Raw genomic sequence first — 21,112 nt, forward strand, 5'->3', positions numbered from 1 at the left:
GGGTTTTTTTTGCTGTAATGCAATTAGCATATTTATATATATACACTCTACACATATACAGGCTTTCTTTACCTCAAAAGCATTTGATCATTGATACAATTGATGACTGATCCATATAAAAATTACATTAACCTAGTGTAGCTGGAGTAAAGCAACAGATCTTTTCTCCTCCTATATTTAACAGGAGGGAACTTTTTTCCTGTTAGTGAAATTTGTTCAATTACCTGTGTTATTTTACTCACCGATTTAACTTATGTAAGTCTATCTGCATTTATAGACAGACTTTTTCTAGCACAATTAATAAAACTTTTGCCAGTATTTCTCTGTCTGCTCTCATCACTGCGGGTGGGAAGAAAAAAAAATTCTGATTGCTTGCTCAAGAAGTGTTGCTAACCTTTTGTAGGTACAAAATAATATGACTGAAGATTTGATGAAGGTAAAATTCAAGGAATACCTGACTCAAAAATGCAAAAATAGCATGGGAAGTTTTCAAGGCAAAGGGACAGATACATTCCATTCTGGAGTTTTGGACGTGTAGCTGCTCTGAAAGTGTGAAAAGCACCACAGCACTCAGCCATCTCTGTACGAGAGCTATAGATGCTACTTTTTCTGCCCTTTGCTGGCGAGTAGCCACATAAGCAAGGTGACATAGGGTGCTTGGAACTTTAACTGCCCACTGCTTAACACAAACTGTAGCACTGCCTTTCACAAAAACCTCAGAATGGTCAATTTTGGAAGGGACTTCTGGAGGTCCTCTTGTCCAGTCCCCTTCTCATGTGGGGCCACCTAGAGCCAGTTGCTCAGGACCAAGCCTGGCTGCTTCTGAGCATCTCCAAGGATGCTCATCCAGCCCCTATTTCATTAGCTTCTCTGTAAGGATCTTATGAAATAAAATAGCAAAAGCCTAACTGAAGACAATGACTTGTAAATAATATCCACTGCCCTCCCCTTATCTACCAAGCTAGCCATTTCATTATAGAAGCTTATCAAGTCAGTCAAGCATGACTTCCCCTTGGTGAATCTGTGCTGACTACTCCTGATGACCTTCTTGTCCTTCACGTGCCTGGAAACAGTTCCCAGGACTAGTTGCTCCATCACCTTCCCTAGGAGCCTGTAATTCCCTGGATCTTTTTAAAGATCAGAGCAACATTTGCTTTCCTACAGTCCTCAGGCACCTCTCCTAGTCACCATGATCATTCAAAGACTATTGAATAGAGTGGCCTCACAATGACACCTGCCAGTCCCCTCAATACTCGTGGGTGCATCCCACGGACCCATTGATTTATGTATGTCCAATCTGCTTAAGTATTCCCTGACCTGTTCCTCTTCTACCAAGTGTACCTATTCCTTGCTCCAGACCTGCCCCCTGATCTCTAGGGCCTGGCATTCCTGGAGACCAGTGATATTACAAAAGATCAAGGTGAAGAAGGCATTCAGCACCTCAGCCTTTTCCATGTCCTGTGTCACCAAGGCCCTGTCCTGTTCAGCAGGGGGGCCATATTTTCCAGTCTTCCTTTTGCCACTTATGTACTTAGAGAAAACCATCTTGTTGTCTTTGACATTCCTCCATTCCTCACCAGATTCAGTTCCAGGAAGGCTTTAGCTTTCCTGACTGCATCTCTGCGTGCTCAGATGGTGTCTCTGTATTCCTCCCAGGGTACCTGTCCTGGCTTCCACCTTCTGCATGCCTACTTTCTTTTTGCCAGGAGCTCCTTGCCCATCCATGCAGGCGTCTTGCCATTTTGGCCCAAATCCCTGCTTACTGGGATCCACTGCTCTTGAGGTTGGAGGAAGTGATCCTTGAATATTATCCAGATTTCTTGGGCCCCTCTTCCCTCTAGGGCCTCATCCCATGGGACTTAACCAAGATCACTGAGGGGGCCAGAGCCTGCTCTCCTAAAGTTCAGTAATATGATCTTGCTTTCTGCCCTGCTTCTTCCTCCTCTCAGGATCCTGAACATTCACATCCCCAGTGAGCCCTTCCTTGTTGTATGAGGTACAGCAGAGCACCTCTCCTCACTGGCTCCTCTATCACTTGGGTCAGGAAGCTGTCAGACGATGCTCTCCAGGAACCTCCTGGATTGCTCACGCTCTGCTGTGTTGTCCCTCCAGCAGACATCAGGGTGCTTGAAGTCCTCCTGGGAGGACCATGGCCTGTGAACGTGAGGCTACTTCTAGCTTTTCGCAGAAGGCCTCATCCACTTGTTCTGGTCAGGTAGCCTATAGCTGACATCCACATTGTTCAGCTCTTTAACCCTTACCCATAAGCTCTCAGCTGGCTCATCACCCATCCCTAGGCAGAGCTCCAGGCACTCCAGCTGTTCTCCCACATAAAGGGCAACTCCCCTTCCTCATCTTCTTGCCCTGCCTTTCCTAAAAGGCCAGTATTCCTCCACTGCAACGTTCCACTTACACAAGTCATCCCATCACGTCTCCATGATCCCAACAAGATCACAGCCCTACCACTGCATACAGATGTCAATTCCTCGTGGTTACTTCCCATGCTGCTTGCATTAATGTACACGCACTTCAGAGAGGCACCCCACTATGCTCATTTCCCAGAAAAGTTTTGGCGTTTCCTCATAATGGTGCTTTATAGGCATGCACTTGCTCACATCCAAATGCTGGAGGTGGCCCTGCTTGAGCCTCCTTTTGTTGATTCTGTGTTCCCTTTCACGCACATCACTCCAGACCCTTTGCTCGTCAACCACGTTCATCACTCCCTCACACCGCTGCCGGTAACTCTGTCCTGCCCCTGTCATACCCTACTTCAAAGCCCTCCTCACCAGGTCAGCCACCCTGCTGGCAAAGGTACCTTTGCCCCACTTACTGAGGTGGATCCCATCTCTCCCAAGCAGTTCTCTGCATTCACAGAACTACAAGTCTAGCTGCACTGTATAAACCAACCTAACGCTTCCCCTTTAAAAGCAGTTATCTTCCATACCACTTCTGCTATTCAACATACATCTAGCTGAACAGCAGCCAACTCAAAACACTGTCCTACAGCTCTGATAAGCAGTCTCAATGGACTCATTTCACAGATTTTATGGTTAGTAAGAACCCTGCAAATCCCTGAACAACCAACCATCATCACTCCAAGATCTGAACTTCAAGAATCAGCTTCAGCTGAAAACTCATCACTTCAAATATTCCATTAGCTCAGAGAATCACAGAATATCTCAAGCTGGAAGGGATCCATAAGGATCAAGTCCAACTCCCTGCTCCTCACAGGACTACTTAAAATTAACCATAGTACAAAAAGCATCATCCAGATGCTCCCCGAACTCTGAACGACACTCTTAACTATTCCAATTAAAATAGTGACAGAGGGTGAAGTCAGGGCTTGCTTCCTATTGCCTTAGGAAATGTCACCATAGCTTAACACACAGGGCAAATCTTCTCGTTGCTTCTGGTATTCCCAATCCAGTAAACCACGACAACTGCTGATGAAATTAAAGAGGGTATTTGTTCTCTATGGCATGCCCTAGTCACAGCCTTCTTGAAAATGACTTAAGGAAAGACTCTGCCTGATAACAGGGCCAAACTAGAAACCAGATAACTTAAGTGACCAGGATTAAAATGACTCTTTTTCTAGAGGACTCAATCCAACCCGTTACACAGATATATGTATTGGTACAACTCAGTGTTGCAAACTGATCCTTATTTTAAACTGGCTTCAGTATGAAAGATATCATCTTTCAAAACTATCCCAAGATTTTATTTTTACATATGTACAAATATATATACTAACAGTTAATTGAGAAATTTTTAGGAAAAAGTCTTAACCTAGGCAGCAAATACACTGTCTGAAGTATTAGCACAGAAGGGAAGTTGGCCAACTGGGGTTTTTTCCCATATTTATTTAGAAAAAGGGTATACCAATGCCTTCATTTTTCAACATCAGGAAGTTACCTAGGACACTGGAAAACAGCAAAAGTTCTTTGCAAAAGAAATCTTTATATTAAAAGAGATCTTCAAAGGCAGATGAAACATTTACAGTCATTTCAGATGCTGTCACTTAAATGGCAAGCTCTTCTCAGAGGCAGGATAGCAAGCACTTTCTTCCTTCAGCTTGCCACCTCGTGCTGGTTCCCCAGCACACATAGCTAACCTTCAAGCTTTGTGTTTCGTCAGGAAGGCTGGATCATGGCACTGAAGAAAAAGTATATTTCTCCTGAGTTCAAAGTTTATAAAACTTCACAGTGCAAAGCATCTTGCTGGTCCAGTATATTGCTGCAATTATACCGTTTTCTCCTGAAGCGAGCACTTGGGGTACAAAAGTGGTAAAAATTAAAGTAAACCTGACTAAAAAAATGGCTGAACTATGCAACCACATGTTTGTAAGACACCAGAAATCACCTAAAGAACTTCCATTATTCTCATTAGTAGGGGAGTCAAACAACATTTAAAGCATATTTAGACAGCCTGGATACTGCAAGGTAAAGCACGTAGCAACTTTATTCACATGGAAAGCTGAAAATGATGCTTTGGGACCACGTCAGTATCAAATTAGATACAATCTGCTCTCATGGACTTTAGGGCCCCAGTACACAGTGGAACACTTCCAGGTATGAAATGCATCACCGAAGTTCACACTACTAGAAGCATTTCAACTTGAGCATAAAGGATATCCTATCAAGAAAACATACATGTAAAATATACAAATTCTATAACCTAGTAAAGCAATTACTAAGTAACATAGCTCCCAAAGACTTAGGAAAATTCACCGATACCTATTTTAACCTGTGTCCTCTTAACTGCACAGTAAAGAAATACACTACTCAGAGAAGCACATAAGCTAAAAAGATTAATTGTACCAAAACATGGTAGGATACAGAAAAGAAATGGTGAACATAATTTTTTTTTAAATTGTTTTTATTTTTCAAATCATCCTGTGGGACTGTGTCTTCTAATTGCGGTTCTGTCTATTGAAAGATTTTGAGTCGAAGTCCACAAAGAAAAAGCAGAACTGAGTCTATGAACGGTTATCCTAGACCGTTAGAGCCAGGGCAGGGAGGGGTGGGAGAGTACAAAGACACTGATATGGTCCAAAACAAATGATAAATGGTTTTATTTGAGTTCAGAATAGTAGCTGAATAAACTTAGGACACCAATGTCATTTCCAGAGGTGAGGGAGGTTTTTTCACATGGCAATGACTACATTCAGATCATTTTAGCCAGTAGTCAGTGCCCTCTGTAGAAGGAAAACCCAATTTTCATGCAAACCAACCACAGGCTATGAGGAAAAAACTGCAAGATTCATATGAAGTATTTATCGAGTTAACTTCTGATAAATGTAGACAGCCAATAGTGAAATACACACTAACTACAAAGGTAACTACAAAGGTAGCTGCACGTGTGTTTATGTTTCAAACATAATACTGTTCTGGGCAGGTATGTATAGCTAATTTGAGCACAATTACAGTGGCCTCTGTTGGGCAACACTTTTTGCTTAGGGATTGACATTTTAACATTTATTATGACTTTTGGGAGGTATTTGTGTGTACCTTATGCAAATATCATCCAATTAACTTGCTATTATGAATCAAGTCTAAACAGGAATGCAAAACTAGTCTTGTATTTTAAGGTATTACTACCTGAAGTTTGTCTCCTAAAAGCTCTGTTGGCTTGATTTTTATTGGGGGAGGTGGGGGGATGGAGAGGGGTAACACACAGAGCAGAAAAACAAAAACCCCCTGACTCTAAAGGGGAAGTAATGATAGACTATAGCTATGAGTCTGCAAGTTGGACAAAACAAGACTAGTAGTAAGGTATCCAACCTCATTTTCAACATGCATTTACTCTGGATGTACCCACATGTATCAAAACACAAAATACAATTCCAGTTTTAAAGTTGCACCACAAGCTGCATTCACTATAGTTATGCCTGCAACATACATATACCAACCTTGATTCAAGTATGTAAGAGTTTCATCATATAATTTTACTGCTGGAGATGTTGCAGCACACATAACATACTGGAAGGGTGGATGTTTGGTCTCATTTTCTTGGGGAAGGCTGGAATCTTCCTGTTTGAAAATAGGCAGTGCCAAAACATCACTGAAAAGAACAAACAAATAACTTTGTGAGACTGTTGGCCCTGTTTTGCCTGAAGTTAAAGAAAAAAAAAAAAGTTATTTGTGACTTAAAAAAAGAGTGGAATACATACAGAATTGTGTCACTCAGTTTATTAGTGAAACCAATGCAAGCAGTATCGAAAACATTTTCCACCAAAATCTTAGGCTAGGATACATAAGCAATGCTCTAGTACCTAAGCAGACAATAAAGTTGGGCTGATCCTCTGGAAATTTAATCTTCATTTCTTGTCTCCACTGAAAAAATCCAGTTTACTCTTTTCACCTGTCCACATAGGCAAGCTTGACTAATATACATGCAGCTAAGAGCAATGCCTTTACTTTCTTATTTGAAATAATACACTCCCCAAAGTTACTTACACAGTGAAAACTTTCTCCTCATTTAGTATCACATCTAACCTATTAATTCTGTTGACATTGACAATTTTTCAATATTAACTTTTATTAGGCTTTAGCACACTGCACAGCACAAAAAGGATTAAGCAGCAGATTCACAAAACATTAAGTTACAGAAAGTATATGCCAAGATTCACTTCACTTATAGACATAAGACCACCAGAAAAATTTTGGAACTACAATGTTTCTGAAGAGTAAAGAGCAATCCATGCTGTCCGTGGGTAGCCGTAAAAAAGACAGCTTCACCACAACCAGCAAACACACCTTCTGCTTTCTACAGAATTAAATATTCTGTATTAGCAATTTGTTTTCCTTGTATACAGTAATACTTCATAAATAAAACTTCAAAGACATTAGTAAATTCTGTTCAGATAGTGGTTTTCTGCACTGAATTTTTGTTCATGATTAATTTATCTACAGATCCATTAAACTTTCTTTGAAAATTAGTTTCTACACTGAAATAAGATTTCTCACACCACCTCATCTGTTGATTCAGTTTTTAATCTATGTGTATCTTTTATTTCTCTTGCACTGATCACAATCACAGATTTAATACACTTTGTAAAAGAATGACTTATCTGTATTCCACTAATATTTACACTTTGTACCCTAAAATTTTTGAAGTAACATTATTTTTTGTTGTTCTTCATTTCTGTGAGAGCCTGCTTTATTTAAAGAGAAATGTATAATTCCTCTTGAATTCCAGCTCGTATCTGCAGAATCAAAAAGTATCAGTATCATAATAAATTTTAAAAGTCAAATTACAGCCAATACTTTTGTGTCACAGAAGGTTATAGTATAGACTTGGTCTACATAAGTATTAGTTTTGAGGAGTGCAGCTGGGGCACCCCAACTTTTCTTTCAAAGCATGTGCCGCACACAGTGATGTAAGGCCAGCCACGTCACATTCCACTCCCCTGGCTACCTGGAAGAAGCTATATTGACCTGAAAGAGGAAATACCAACAGTGAAAAAGTCTAAGAAGTTTGTCTATACAGCAGAGACTGTACAGTTTGTCCCCAAACTAACAACTGGAATTAAAAAAAAGGACCAAAAAGACACCCACATGCAGGTTCCTTTCCACAAGGAAGAAACCACAGGAGATGCTACAAACAGGCATGAAAGCACTTTACTTAATATAGACAAAAGTAGCATCACATCCAGAGGTAAGCCAGAAGATTTCATAGATCGGTGGACTGCTACTTGAGGACGACTCAGAAGGAACAACTAGATGCTTCATGCCTTGATGTCAGACAAAGGGACAGCACGAGCAGAGGGCAGCCCGACGCAAGAGGGAGCACTGCGACAGAGAGAAGCATCGTCCCAAGACAGGATTTCTACACCATCAACCCACGCTTGTCATGCGCTTTGACACACAAAACACTAGTTAAGTGTTTTTATTATAAAGAGGAACTTTAAAACTGAAAGAACACGGAAACAATTACAATGTTTAAAATACACACGTAAGAGCCCAAGTGCAAGAAAGAAGGCACGCAAAGTATCACATCGAATAAATAACCTGTAATCCTCAACTATGTTCTGCAGCACTTGCATTCACCTAACATGCAAGATTAAAAGACAAGTCTTATGTGTATTTATGAAAAATATCTTTCAAACCTTCATTTTCCACCCAAATTTAAAGATAAAAATGCATCTGGTTGGGCTTAAGAACGTGTACTATGGTTAACGAACTAGATAAATTAACAGACAAAGCATTGGAAGCCAACAAATACAAATGAAATACAAATTTAGCCAGCTTTAAACCTGCTTTTGCTAACACTTACAAAGTGGTAATGACTACCTGCCACTGCTGAAGAAAACAAAAAAGACAACCAACTCCTCAACCCTACAATTAATTTAGTTGTAAAGAGCATAACGCGCATTCTTAAATGCCACCATTCCAAAAAAGCACTCCAGCAAACGGCACGAGGCAAGTGTAAGAATCTTCATTTCTTTTCCCAGATAAAAACATGTATTTTTCTTATAAAAGAGTCTTCTGAGTACTAGCACGTTCCAAAGGAAAAGAAAAGCCAATACAATTTAAAACTGCTTCCTAGACCATCTTTAAATAAATAGCATTTAAATAATATTTTTAGTTGTTCACTCAAAGAATGAAATATCAGTGTTTTCACATCTAAACATACGCTTGTTCCCATCTAAAAACAGATAAAAGCTGCGGGCAATTAAAGAGTCAAGAAGGTATGAATAAAGCATTTCAAATTAAGATTTTAAAGCGTCAGTGGTAAAGAATCTGTAACTGATTTAGAACCAACTATTAATTCCTCTTAAAAAAAGTGATGTATCTTTTCTGACTTCCAACAAGGAAGCTGCTATGAAGCGACTGGTCTATCTGTCAGTCACTGCTGTACAGCCACAGAGGATGACCCGTTTTATTCGATACCTGTGAGCCTATGGCTCAGCAACGCAAAAGCTCTTCTGGGCAGCAGTGGCATCTGCCACAAGAGCTGCTCCATCCCTACCCTTCCCCTCTACACACTATTTTTCTGGGCTAGGCTGGGATCTCCATCAGCTCATAGCACAGCCCAACACACACTACACAACGGAGGGTGGTAAATGCAGGGGATAAAAATCTTAAGTGTAGAGAAACCCCCATCCTACCAAACATAACTTGAGATATCGAGGCAGAATGAGTTAAGCCCATTTCCCTGCTCATGACTGGCAGTTACAAAGATACTGGAATCGGGGAAGAAATTGCTAATATCTATATTTACCTGGGAAATCATATAGGAACATGCATACAAAGAGCATTCCTCCCAGTTCTCTGAGGCCAAAATCCCCTGTTGTTTATCCTTACATTAGTTCAAATAGGGACCATCTAAATTTCACAGTGACAAGCTTTTACTACAAAATAAAATTCACTGCTCACATAGCACAGCTGAAAAGATGCAAGGGGTACTCACAATTCAGAGAAGGAAACCAAAGGGAAACCGAAATTTAGTATTTTTAACAGTCCTCTTCATTTAGACTGAAGAATACCTTGTGATATGATAAACTGTGTATCATATATTCTATTATGTAGATTGCATTCCTAAAAACTACAGAGATCCTAAATGACAGTCTTTTTACCACCTCTAATTTTATACTGATTCTATTATAAGACCCAACAACAACAAAAAAAAAAGTCAGCCCTCTCAGTTCCAGCTTTTTTTCCCCTCAGACCCCAGGTACAATTTCTGAATTTATAAAGAGCCAACAGCCTGGCAGTGCAAATTATCTGCCCCCCAGCAAATCACTGGCAGCCTCCATGTTTACGTATACTTCAGCATTCTTCAGTCATTTTCCTACTCATCTGGTGAAACTTGATTTGTGCTGGCTCAGTGCAGACTCATGACAGGCACTTTTACTGCCAGCTTTGCTCAGGTTATTTAACATGGCAAACAACCTCTTACCTAAACTGAAGCACCCACTGGCAGAGTTGCCCACATGGAAGAAAAATAACTTTTCCAAAATAGCTACTGTTGAAATTACTTCAGGCTACAGGGGAAAAGAGCTTTAAGAAACCAACTCTGTTCTTTTTCTGCCACTGGTTGACTTTTGATCTTGGGAGTAAAAGACTAATTTATTTCACTTGTCTCACCTACATGAACATTGACCTACTATGAGCAAGCTGAGGTATAAACGAATAGCAATGTTTTGAAGGAGTAGCATCTTTTGTTAGACTTCTTGATATCATTTGAAAAAACAGATCTACCAAGGTTTATTCTGGTGATGGAAGTAACTCTGAGACCAAATTTTTGAAACTATTTGCTCCAGTTAAGAAAAGTCTTAACTCTGTCCCTCACAATTTGTTATCTAAAGCATTCAACTGAAAGCATTCTTTCTTCCTAGAGGGAGGAGAAAATTTTCCCAGAAAAACAGAAACAGTCTTCATTACACACTAAAAGCAGGCAGTAAACACACCTCCAACACCCTATCTAGCTATGCTACAGAAGAAGGGCATAAATGAAACTTCACCATACAGAAGTAGGCAGGGTTAGAAGAGGAAGCAAGGTGCGTGTTAACACTTGAACCAAAGCACCCAGTGGGATGGGTCACGTATGATAAGCTATCCTACGTTATGTAGCCTACGTGAGCATGACCAAGAAAAAAGTAAGACCAAGAAAAATGTAAGTTATCCTCCTATGCTTGTGAAATGTGTTTGTCAGCCACAAAATCACCTTCCTTCCAAATTTAAAACCCTCTTTTCAACACTTTTTCTGAAGTGAAGCTAAAAAAACCAACCACCCTGCCTAATAATAATAGGGTCACAAAATAAAGGAAGAACCTCCTGTCCTTACAAGAACAGGAACTAGGATGTCCTCAAAATTCAAAGTGACGTTCCATCAATCATCTGCCTTATCTGTCTTTTGGACTGTATACTTTTGGGCGTGAGTACTAAAGCATCCAAGATCACACAGGTCTTTTGAAACTTTAAAGCACGGTTTACAAGGACAAATACCTTGAGAAAAATGTTTCTCAAGCAGTGATCTGAATTAGAGTTATGATCTCAAAGACAAGTTCCGCACTGTTAAGAAGTCTGAACAAGCCACAGGAAAATGTAAGGGAATGGGAGAGCTGATACTTCCTAAGGCTTCCCTGTGTCCACCACAGCAAGTTTGATGAGAGACAAGACCCCTGGAAGCAGTTGCTGGGAAACAACTTTCTCCGAAGCAGTTGTCAAGAAGCACAACATGAATGAGAAAACAGGTGCAAATGTAATGCTGTTCAGGGAATCCTACAAGCCATCACACGGAAACTCAGCTGGTTAAAGGCCTCAACTTCTGGAGAGTCTGGCATAAAACGCAAAAAACAACCAAAGAAAGAACAAAAATTCCACCACCAAAACCTGTGTCTTCCTAAGCTCCTGAAGGTACCAAGGAAAAGCTGTAAGAATAGTATTTGTTCACAATTACAAATCCCCGGCTCTCCATCCACTCCTCCGACACAGGGAGGGGTCAGCAGCTCCTCCAATTTGCAGCAACTTGCTCCTCAGCAGCAGTAACACATAAAGCATAACTGAGGGTAGACTTGCTGCCCTGCTCTCAATCCCACATGTCCATTCACCGTGAGAGGTGACAGGGGAACACAGAAGGTAGTTAAAGCAACCTGAAGAGTCTTTTCCTGAAGAGTTAAACTGTCTCCTGGACTTTTTGAAATGTATTCACACGTTCAACTGGGAAGAAAAAAAAACCCCAATCCCAGTGTCAGTGATCTAGAACATGAGGTTTATCTTTCAACATGTTTTATCTTGGTAACAAAGCGAGGAGGCTTAGGTTTGTGGACTTGACTTCTCTTCAAGTGTCTATTTCCTAGCAGGTATTTACATAATTTGTGTGCCTGCATAAAGAATCAAGCTCCAATTCTATTCAGTACATAAAATTTTATTTCAGAGTCCAGATGTCAGCGAAAATTATTTTTTCTACAGTGCAATACATAAAAATAGAACAGACCAGTGCACAGAAGATTTTTAATGTATTCTGCAGAAAATACTGTGTTCATCTTAAAAAGAAAAGAAAAAAAATTTCAGGATACCTTCAGTAAGCACTCCTCTTAAAACCCAGCATAACCAGTAGCAGCCTCAAAAGAGTGGGAGGCGTTAGGGGAAGCATAAACACTCATTTTGTCTATCAAAAATTAACAACAGCCACAAGGAAAACAGGGCCTGAATAACTCCTTTTTTTAAAATTTTTGCACAGTGACTATAAAATTAAGACAGTAACTGTCATGATCCAATCCTGTTCATCAGAAGGCAAAAAAAGGATGTCAGGGACCCAAAAGCTGTTAGAAGACAACACCCCTCCCTCTCTTCTCCACCTGAAAACAAAGCTGTAAGTTCTAAGACAATGGTCCCCCAAATCCTTACAGACCACCTTTAGCCTAAGTCTTGGAGGAGAGTTGATCCACAAAGTTCTCTCACTTGGGATCCATCCAAGGCTCTCCACAGCACAGTAAGGAAGCAAGACTGACTGCAGTTAGGTTTCTGTTCTTTTCAACCAAGGCAGCAGCCAGCTCCAAAGACTCTCCAAGTATTTGGGAGATGCAGCAGAGTCAAACTGACTCGATTCTCCACAGAGGACTGTCTGGATATAGTTTCACACAGTGTTTTGTATAGACTTCACTGTTTCAGAACTAAGAGGCATCTCTTCCAATTTAGTTTAATAAACTTCAGGTTTTAATCTAGAAATATATACCAAAATAGCTACTTCTGAAATAATCAAGTTCCCCAATGACAGGCCTCAATTTTAGCACTACAAATACCATTGGAATAAATCCATATACTAGGCTTCCAAATTACACATAAAAAAATCAGCCATTAAGGTACTTGTCTTTACATTAATGCCCATTTAACTTAAATCTATTCATTAATCAAATAATTCATTACATGAAAAATGGAATTGTGCTAGAGAAATGGCTGGCAGTTCCTGAAACTTCTCTCTTCAATGAAATAGCCTCCATTTTTTATCAGTTCACAGCCATGATCAGTGCTCCCCAAAATGACACAATTCTTGCTGTGTTACAATGGATATGATGATGGATTTGCAAGAAACCACTCTGAGTGTCTTAAATCTATACAATAGTGTCACTACCAACTGAAGTTAACAGAAAGACTCAAAACTCACTATCACTAGAAGTACCACGTTTTTATATAGGTTTCCAAGTTATTTGACACATTTGACAATTACTATCAACTGAACTGAATTTTGTGTTTATAGGCAGTTTCTTATTGCATGAGAAGACATGAGAATCAGAAAAACTGGGTTTCAAGATTTTAAGGAAATTCTGAGAACTATTTAAAACCGTATGAATCTTCAGAGAAACTTTGTCCAATTAGCTTCCTTTTAAAAAAACCCTACAGTTACTGCTCAATGGACATGATCAGTTTTCTTAAGAATAAACACAGGAGTAATGCCATATATTCTACTTCAGGGCACTGACTGATCATCAACTTGAGGAAGCATCAACTACATTATATACAACCCTAATAGGTAAAAGGGTTATGTGCAGGTCTTCCTAGCAAAATGCAGGGGCATATAGCTTGGGGAGTTCTCCCAGTATTCTCCTCTAGAGAATATTTCTTTTCTTCTTCTATCATTTTCTTTTGTAAGGAAGTGACAGGTGATTAGCTTCTACTGGCACTGCACGGAACAGTGACAAGAGTAGTATCTTCACTCTTCATGCTCTGCCACTTCTCTTAGTTTTCCCCTCTGACTTAACAGGATGTGATCTCCCTAAAGTAAAAACCTCAGCAAGACATAAAATAACATACTTGCTGAAATCACTCTGAATCCAGCAAACACTAATTACAATTAGGCGATCCCTTTAACTATGTGTTCAGAGATAAAAGTGACAAATAACATGTGTGTTCCAAAAATCCTTGCATCTCATCACAAACATAAAAGCGTGCAACAAAACTTAAGACTCATGTATAGCTTCGCCTGTGCAATTACTTTTTAAGAGCTGTTTTTCACTGCTACAACTCTTTGTGGTAATTCAAAATATCCTAATAGGCAGGTATATGTAACTAAAAAACCACTGAGGATTGCTGCCCACCATAAAAGGATGGTAAGAGCAGAAGAAAATCTACACAACAACAGTAAAGATTAAAATTCTTAAAGTTTCAAGAAACTAAACTGTATTACTGGGAGGAGAAATGAAGTATTTTCTTTAGAGAAAGGGAAGTTTTTAAAAAGCCATTCCAGTCAAAACTCAAGACTTAATTCTAAGAAATCCTAGAAAGAACTGGATCACAACAGAGAAGGAAAAACGGTTCTTGAACAGGAGTGCATGCATTACCCATTGGTGTGAGCACAAGGAAAAGATAACCAGAAACCCAATGCTGAGAAGCCATCCATGCAACTGCCATACAGCTGCCCACAAAAACTGGCACACCGCTTTGTGGGGTCAACGTTCACTCGACAGAGACAGAAATGGGACAGAAGCGGAATAAAATCCAGATGAGTTGAATACAAAACCAGGAGTATTCTCATAAAGAGAAGTGAATCACCTTGTTCCCTGTACTGGCAAGTTCTCAAAGTTATTTTTAATTAAAAAAAAAAACCTCAAACCCCACACGAAACAAAAACCCCATCAAATATGTATCTCACCATAAACCTGCTGAGCTCACAATCCCAAGTACTAGCAAAAGGGTTCTCATTTCTATTCAGCTGAAGCCCTTTACAACTTTGAACAAAGACACTGCAGTACCTACACTTCACCTGGGAAGTACTGCCTTAACACGCATATAAGAGCTCAAAGTTGTGATGGCCTCCAAGTTTCAGGTAACTGAGAGAGAACACATCTTCCATACAGGCTAGGCCATCAAAACTCTCAAATGCCAGTGGTCTTACTGCTCCAGACTCTCAAAACACAGTCTAATCCTGTTGAAAGCCTTAAACTAAAATGTCTCCTCCCAGCATCTCCAAAGCAGTTTCCCTTTTTCACGCTCATAAGCCACTCGGGAAGTCCACGTTTTGCCCCTAAGTGAGATAAACCGTTCTTATTTCAAACAAGTACAGTTTTATCTTAACTCTGAAAAAGCACACCCAAACGCTATTTAAACACTTTTACTGTAAAACAATCAAAAGGTGAAGAAACTGCCAAGTTGATTAAGAGCGGAAAGAGCTTCATGACAAGGAAAAAAAACCATCACTAAAGACACTACACAGAAACATGAAAGACTCGACAAACTGATTACAGTACAGCCATTACTACCCTATTAACTACCACAACGTTTACTTGCTCGAGAAAGAACATTTTTTTAAACGTTAGAGAAAACAGCTACCGCTTATTATGAAGCAGAATTATATTCAGCGAGTGCAAGAAGATAATCTCCAGAAACACGGGGTGCAGTTACACAGCCAGAGAACAGAGAAATACCATTTTTACAGCAGAGATAATAAATATAGGGCAAAGCATCCCAGCCCAAGCGAAAGGCGTGTGCCCGGGGGGGGGGGGGACGGGGACGGACCCGCGGAGCAGCCCCTCACGCCATGCGGAGCACACGGCAGCCAGTACCGGGGAAGAGGCGGCGGCAGCGGCTACCAGGAGCCACCGGGCCGGCCTCCGCCACGTGCCCCCTTCTCGGGAAAAGGCTCCAAGAACCGAAAGGAGGGGAAAAAAAAAAAAAAAAGAATAGAGGAAAAGAGGGAAAAAGCGGAGGGGAAGCCCCTGTTCCTTCCCGCGCGGGCAGGGCAGGGCGGCCCGGAGCGCCGGCGATGCGTTACCTCATGCTGTAGGCACCGGCTCCCAGCTCCTGCCCGATGCCGGAGAGGCTGGCGTCGAAGTCGTGCACCAACCCGGACTCGATCACTTCATCCATCTTCAGCACCCACGCCATCTTCCACCGCCCGCCGCGCTCCCGCGGGAGGAGCCGGACGGGGAGGAGCCGCTCAGCCCCGGAGCCGCCGCCGCCGCTGCTGCTCCGCCGGGAGGCGGCGTCTCGGCGGGCGGCGCCGGGAGGGAGCGAGGGGCTGGGGGAGGCGGGCGGGGGGTGTGTGTGGGGGGTGTGTGGGAAACGCGTGCAGGGCGGGAGGAAGGGGGAGTCCGCGTTCAGCCCCGGGGGGGCCCTTTCCCCGCGGCGCGACCAGGGCGCGGGGTCGCTCTCAGCATCCTGCGCTCGCCCGGCCGCCGCGGGGGGCTGGGGACCGGGCGGCCGCCGCCTCCTCCTCCGCCGCCACCGCGCTCTTCCCCGCCGCCTCCGGCCGGACGCTGCCCAGGGCCGCCGCCGCTGCTTCTGCCACCGCCCGAGCTCCGACCCAGCCCAGCGGCGCCTCCCGCCGCATCATTCACACGGGGGAGGTGGCGGCGGCGGCGGCAGCAGCAGCAGCGCGGGCACCCGCCGCCACAACAGCCCCGCCGGGGAGCCGCCACCGCCCGCCTGGCGCGGCTGTAACGGCCGCCCCGCGGGGCTCCCCGCCGCGCCCCACCCCCCCTCCCCCCCGCTGCCGCCGCCGGAGCCGCGCACCGCTCCGGCGTAGCCCCGCTCGCGCGCAGCGCCGCCGCTCACGCCAACATGGCGACGACTTCCACCCCCGAGCGGCTGCCGGGGCAGGGCCCTCCCGCTCCCGCGGTCGCCCATTGGCTGGCCTCCGCCGAAGGGACCAATCAGAGGAGGTCGGGGAGGGGGAGAGGGCGAATCCCAGCCAATGACCGCGCACTTCCTCACGCCAGGCGACGTCACCGGGTGACGGGGCCCGGAGCCCCGCCCCAGAGCCGGGGGCCCCGTCGCGCCGTGCTGAGGCGCGCTTCCGCCCTCCCGCCGCCGCGCGGCATGCTGGGAGCGCCCGCCCCGGAAGCGGAAGAGCGGGGTGGGCGGGAAGCGGTGCCAGGGCCGCGCGGGCTGGGCGGGCGAAGAGCGGCGGCCGCCGTCCTGAGCCCCCGCTCCGAGCGGCGGCTCCTCGGCCCCGGGCCGGGCCCTGGAACAGCCCGGTTTGTTCCTCCGCCTCCGGGGCGGTAACTGCTGGGCGGGGACGGTTTGCCCCAGCGCGACCCGCTTCCTCCAGAGCCGTCACGGCAGCCGGAGCCTGTGTAACGGCCGCGGACGCTGTCAGCGCCGGTTGGGCAGACGCTCGAAGGCAGAGGGGCGATCCCCGGGGGCGCCTGAGGCACTAGGGAGGCCCAGGTAATGGCGGACGCCATCTCTCTTAGAGCCCTGTGCCCTCCTTCGGTCTGTCAAGCCCGTAAGGTGGATTTTTTTACATCGCAGTAAGTCAAGTTCATATTCGTGGCGGAGTAAAGGTGATAGGAAGGCTACTTGGCCTTGCCTTAACCTACAGCATTTTCAAAAGGCCGCAGAGGAGCCTGCCCGAAAGAATCCGAATATATCACAATCTAAAAGACTAACACTTTTCAATACTAAGGGAAAATAGAAGGACAAAAAAAAAGGAGTACCTGCAAGCATGCAAAGCAGAAAAATATCTCGTGAACTACCCAACTTACACTGTAAATACACTACTTAATTTGAAGAATGAAATCTCAACCCCCCTCCGCATCCTGGAGTCAAAAGTCTCCAGCTCCTTAAAAGTGTTGAACGTGAAGGCTCCCATGGCACCTGCAGGCAGGGCTAACGCAGAAACGAGGAGCTCAGAGGAACGTGCTCTCAGGTCAGAGCCCTTTTATCACCTAATCGCTGGAAGGAAGCTGCTGTAAATGGACATAGAGCAAGGAGATAGAGCTGTTGGCATCTGCGGGTAAAACTGCACCCACCTGTGGTGAGGTGAAAAGTGCAGTACCTAGAAAGAATTGTCTTGGCTTAATATTCATTCCCTCTGTTTCTCTCTGGCCTTTCATTTGTTTCTTGGCCCATTTTACAGCAAGTCCATTTTGTAGGTTTTTAGCAGTATTAAGACTGCCTTTCTTTCCTTCAACAGACCAAACTGAGCAAAATCCAGATGTATTCAAGCAGCATCAAATTTGTCTTTCTGGGATATGAATTTATATTTTGTAAAAATTGCTAAAATAGCTTGATTTTATGCTGTTATTAAAATTGATTATTTTGCATTTGCCAAGGAAAGGATCCAGGAAGCAGCTAAACTTTTAATAAATAATTCTTACCGATTATAATGGCCTGGCTGTTGGAGAAGACTAGGAGGAATGCAAGGAAGAACTGGAACTGCCAGTGGTTTAGATTATAATCCTGTCCCCTCTGGTCATAAAATACTTAGTCCAGTGAGGGGGTGCCAACAGGGTAAGTAACCCACGACTTCACGTAAAGAAGAGTTCCCCAAAATCTCAAAAGTTAATAATTCAGAAGATAGTTAAATAATTTTGTGAGAAGTGTCATTAGAATGATACATCCAGTGAGCAAAGTACAGAAAAGTACTGAGACTGTAAAATATATTTTGATCATATAGTTCCATGCTTTAAGCACAATCACACAAGTTTTTCAAAAGATACAAGTCGGGAAGGCCCTAAATTCATTAATAATTAACAAAATACTTGCTGTTGTTCAAAACGCACACCCTCAAAGAGAAGCACACAGACCATGATTTATGAGTTTTAAAGGCAATTTGCAAGTTAAGATACACCTGCCAGCTTCTCCAGAAAATGGCACTGGTGTTTCTGCTGCTGTATTTGATGCAAGAGTTCTCTGCCTGTCTATGGACAGATGAACAATTCATTTGCATATAAGAGGAAGCTTAAAAAAGGGAAATTCATGAAGAGGGCAGGGGCTCATGGACAAGTCACTAGCATAGGCACTAGATACCAAGTTACAGCTTTTAGTGAGAAGAACTGAAATTACCACAGACAAAATACCTCTTCTTGAAGCCTGACAAGCTGACAACAATACCTTGAATTCATTGATTTATTATTACGATGGAAATATTTGTTAGCACTTACGAAGATTGTAACAACCCAAATGATGGTATTAATTAATTTCAGTGACGGTTATGGGATGTTTATGGTCCAGTTAATAAATTAGTAGGCATTTTTCAGCGTACAACAGTAGATTAATCACTATTCAGCATAAAAAGTTAGCTTAAACCCCTGTCATTAAAGAACTACAGAGTTTAGTTGAGAACTCAAACCTTACCCTAAGTAGACATTTGTAGATCTAAAGTGGACTTTGTAAAAGAAAGGTAGCATAAATAACACAAAGACCCACTTTTGTAAGTGATACAAAAGAAAGTGGTGGTTTGTGGAAAACTAGGAGTGCACTTTCTACTTCTAACAGTCAGAGAGGTAAGTTAAGACAGGATCAAAGACCAGAGAAGCCAGATACAGATATGATTTATGCATAGCAAAACTGGTTTATCTGCTTACTATACTTACATTAACATAGCTACATAGCAGTTACAAGATCATAAATTTATGATTTTTATAATGGGAATTTTTTTTCTTCTGACATAAATTCCAGTCTCTGGTGAGGGTATCTTCAGTGGATAGAGTAAGACTCATCCTCTTGCAGTTCAGTCTTTAACAACTGAGTAAAGCTTATTCATGATAAACAAACCGACTTTGTATTTCTGAAGATGTTCTCTTTAGCTATTTTAGGACACAAAGTGTCCTTTTTCTGTTAAAATATGAATATTAAAGTACCTACATTTTTCTTTAGCATTATTTATATCCCTGGCTAATTTACAACAAGTTTTCTGTAGAGGTTTGTGGCGTGTGTTTGGTTTTTGTTGTTTTTAAAGTGCAGGCCTGCGATATGTTTGTTTCTTTGGGGCACGTTCCTTGGTCAGTCCCGTTCTCAGATCATCTGCTGAGGATCAGCAGTGCACACAAGCACTGCTTTCCAGCCAGATCGAGCCAGCTCCAACCAATGGAGTTACAGCTTCAGTGCAAATCTACCCAAGTAATCCACCTAAATCTCTACTTTTTGTAATTATGATGCAGCGTTCTCAACTTTTGCCAAAAGAGTTTGAAAACATCTTTAGGCAGATAGTGATTACAAACAGAAACCTTGAAAACAAAAATTTTCTATTCTATTTTTCAGTTCTTACGCTAGCCTTGTGATTTTTTTAATGCCTACAGTTGATGGTCTGCATATTGTAGTATGAATGGTAGCTGCTTCCGTAGCTTTTTTTTTAATTTTTAATCCTACTCTTTCTGTTAGTCTTCCCATAATTTAACTTTTGGGATGATTTGTTGCTGAACTTACATATATGCCTTACACTTAGGGAGAGTACAGTCAAGTGCAAGCTATTTTAAAGACTAAGCAAATAAAGAATACAGATTTCTATTGCAAAAGTAAAGTTGTTCTTATTCTTTATGAGAAACAAATGGTCTTCATAGAACCATAGAATGGTTTGGGTTGGAAGGGACCTCACAGACCATCTAGTTCAGCCCCCCTGCCATGTGCAGGGACACCTTCCACTAGCCCAGGTTGCTCAAAGCCTGGTCCAACCTGGCCTGGAACCCTTCCAGGGAGGGGGCAGCCACAGCTTCTCTGGGCAACCTGTGCCAGTGTCTCACCACCTTCACAGGAAAGAATTTCTTCCTTATCTCTAATCTAAATCCACCCTCTTTCAGTTTAAAACTATTAACCCTCATCCTATCACCACACCCCCTGATCAAGAGTCCCTCCCCATCTTTCCTGTAGCTCCCTTTAAGTACTGGAAGGCTGCTATAAGGTTTCCCCAGAGCCATCTCTTCTCCAGGCTGAACACCCCCAACTCTCTCAGCCTGTCCTCACAGGGGAGGTGCTCCAGCCCCTGACCATCGTCATGGCCTCCTCTGGATCCGCTTGAGCAGGTCCACATCCTTCTTATGTTGGGGGCCCAAGAGCTGGACACAGCGCTACAGGGGGGGTCTCACGAGAGCAGAGGGGGAGAATCCCCTCCCTCGACCTGCTGGCAACACTGCTCTGGATGCAGCCCAGGACGTGGTTGGTCTTGACTGGAAAAACTGTCACGCTTTTGATGCTGTCTGTATTCCACAGAAGACTAGAGTGGGTCTAACCAAATAGGAACCACTGAAAAATCCACATACTATTGCACATATGGTACATTTTTTATGCCCTTTTCCTAATAAAATTCCTGTTCTGCAACATAGACAATATAAGACCCACGCAGAATCCCACAAGTTGAGCACATGAACCTGTTTTGAGGATGAGATTGCAGAATTTGTGCCTAAATCGTTAAATACTTATCAATAAAGCTGAGAGCAGAGGCTACGGGA

General features: G+C 42.9%; 1 protein-coding gene across 3 annotated transcripts in view; it reads right to left on the bottom strand.

Annotated features, from left to right (window-relative positions):
• The window catches only part of UBP1 (upstream binding protein 1), a 41,791-nt gene extending 25,377 nt beyond the window's left edge, over window positions 1-16,414 (bottom strand). For 2 of the 3 annotated variants that reach the window (XM_074853758.1, XM_074853675.1), the window contains exons 1-2: window positions 15,715-16,414; window positions 5,909-6,060 (exon numbers count right to left, since the gene is read on the bottom strand). In XM_074853758.1, the coding sequence (XP_074709859.1) occupies window positions 5,909-6,060; window positions 15,715-15,827 (265 nt within the window). In that variant the 5' untranslated portion in view covers window positions 15,828-16,414. The remainder of the gene's footprint in view (window positions 1-5,908; window positions 6,061-15,714) is intronic. The other variant, XM_074853834.1, reaches the window with a different exon arrangement.
• Between the last annotated feature and the right edge of the window lie 4,698 nt (window positions 16,415-21,112).

The sequence above is a fragment of the Strix uralensis genome, chromosome 1 (assembly GCF_047716275.1).
Source record: "Strix uralensis isolate ZFMK-TIS-50842 chromosome 1, bStrUra1, whole genome shotgun sequence".
NCBI classification, from domain to species: Eukaryota; Metazoa; Chordata; class Aves; order Strigiformes; family Strigidae; genus Strix; species Strix uralensis.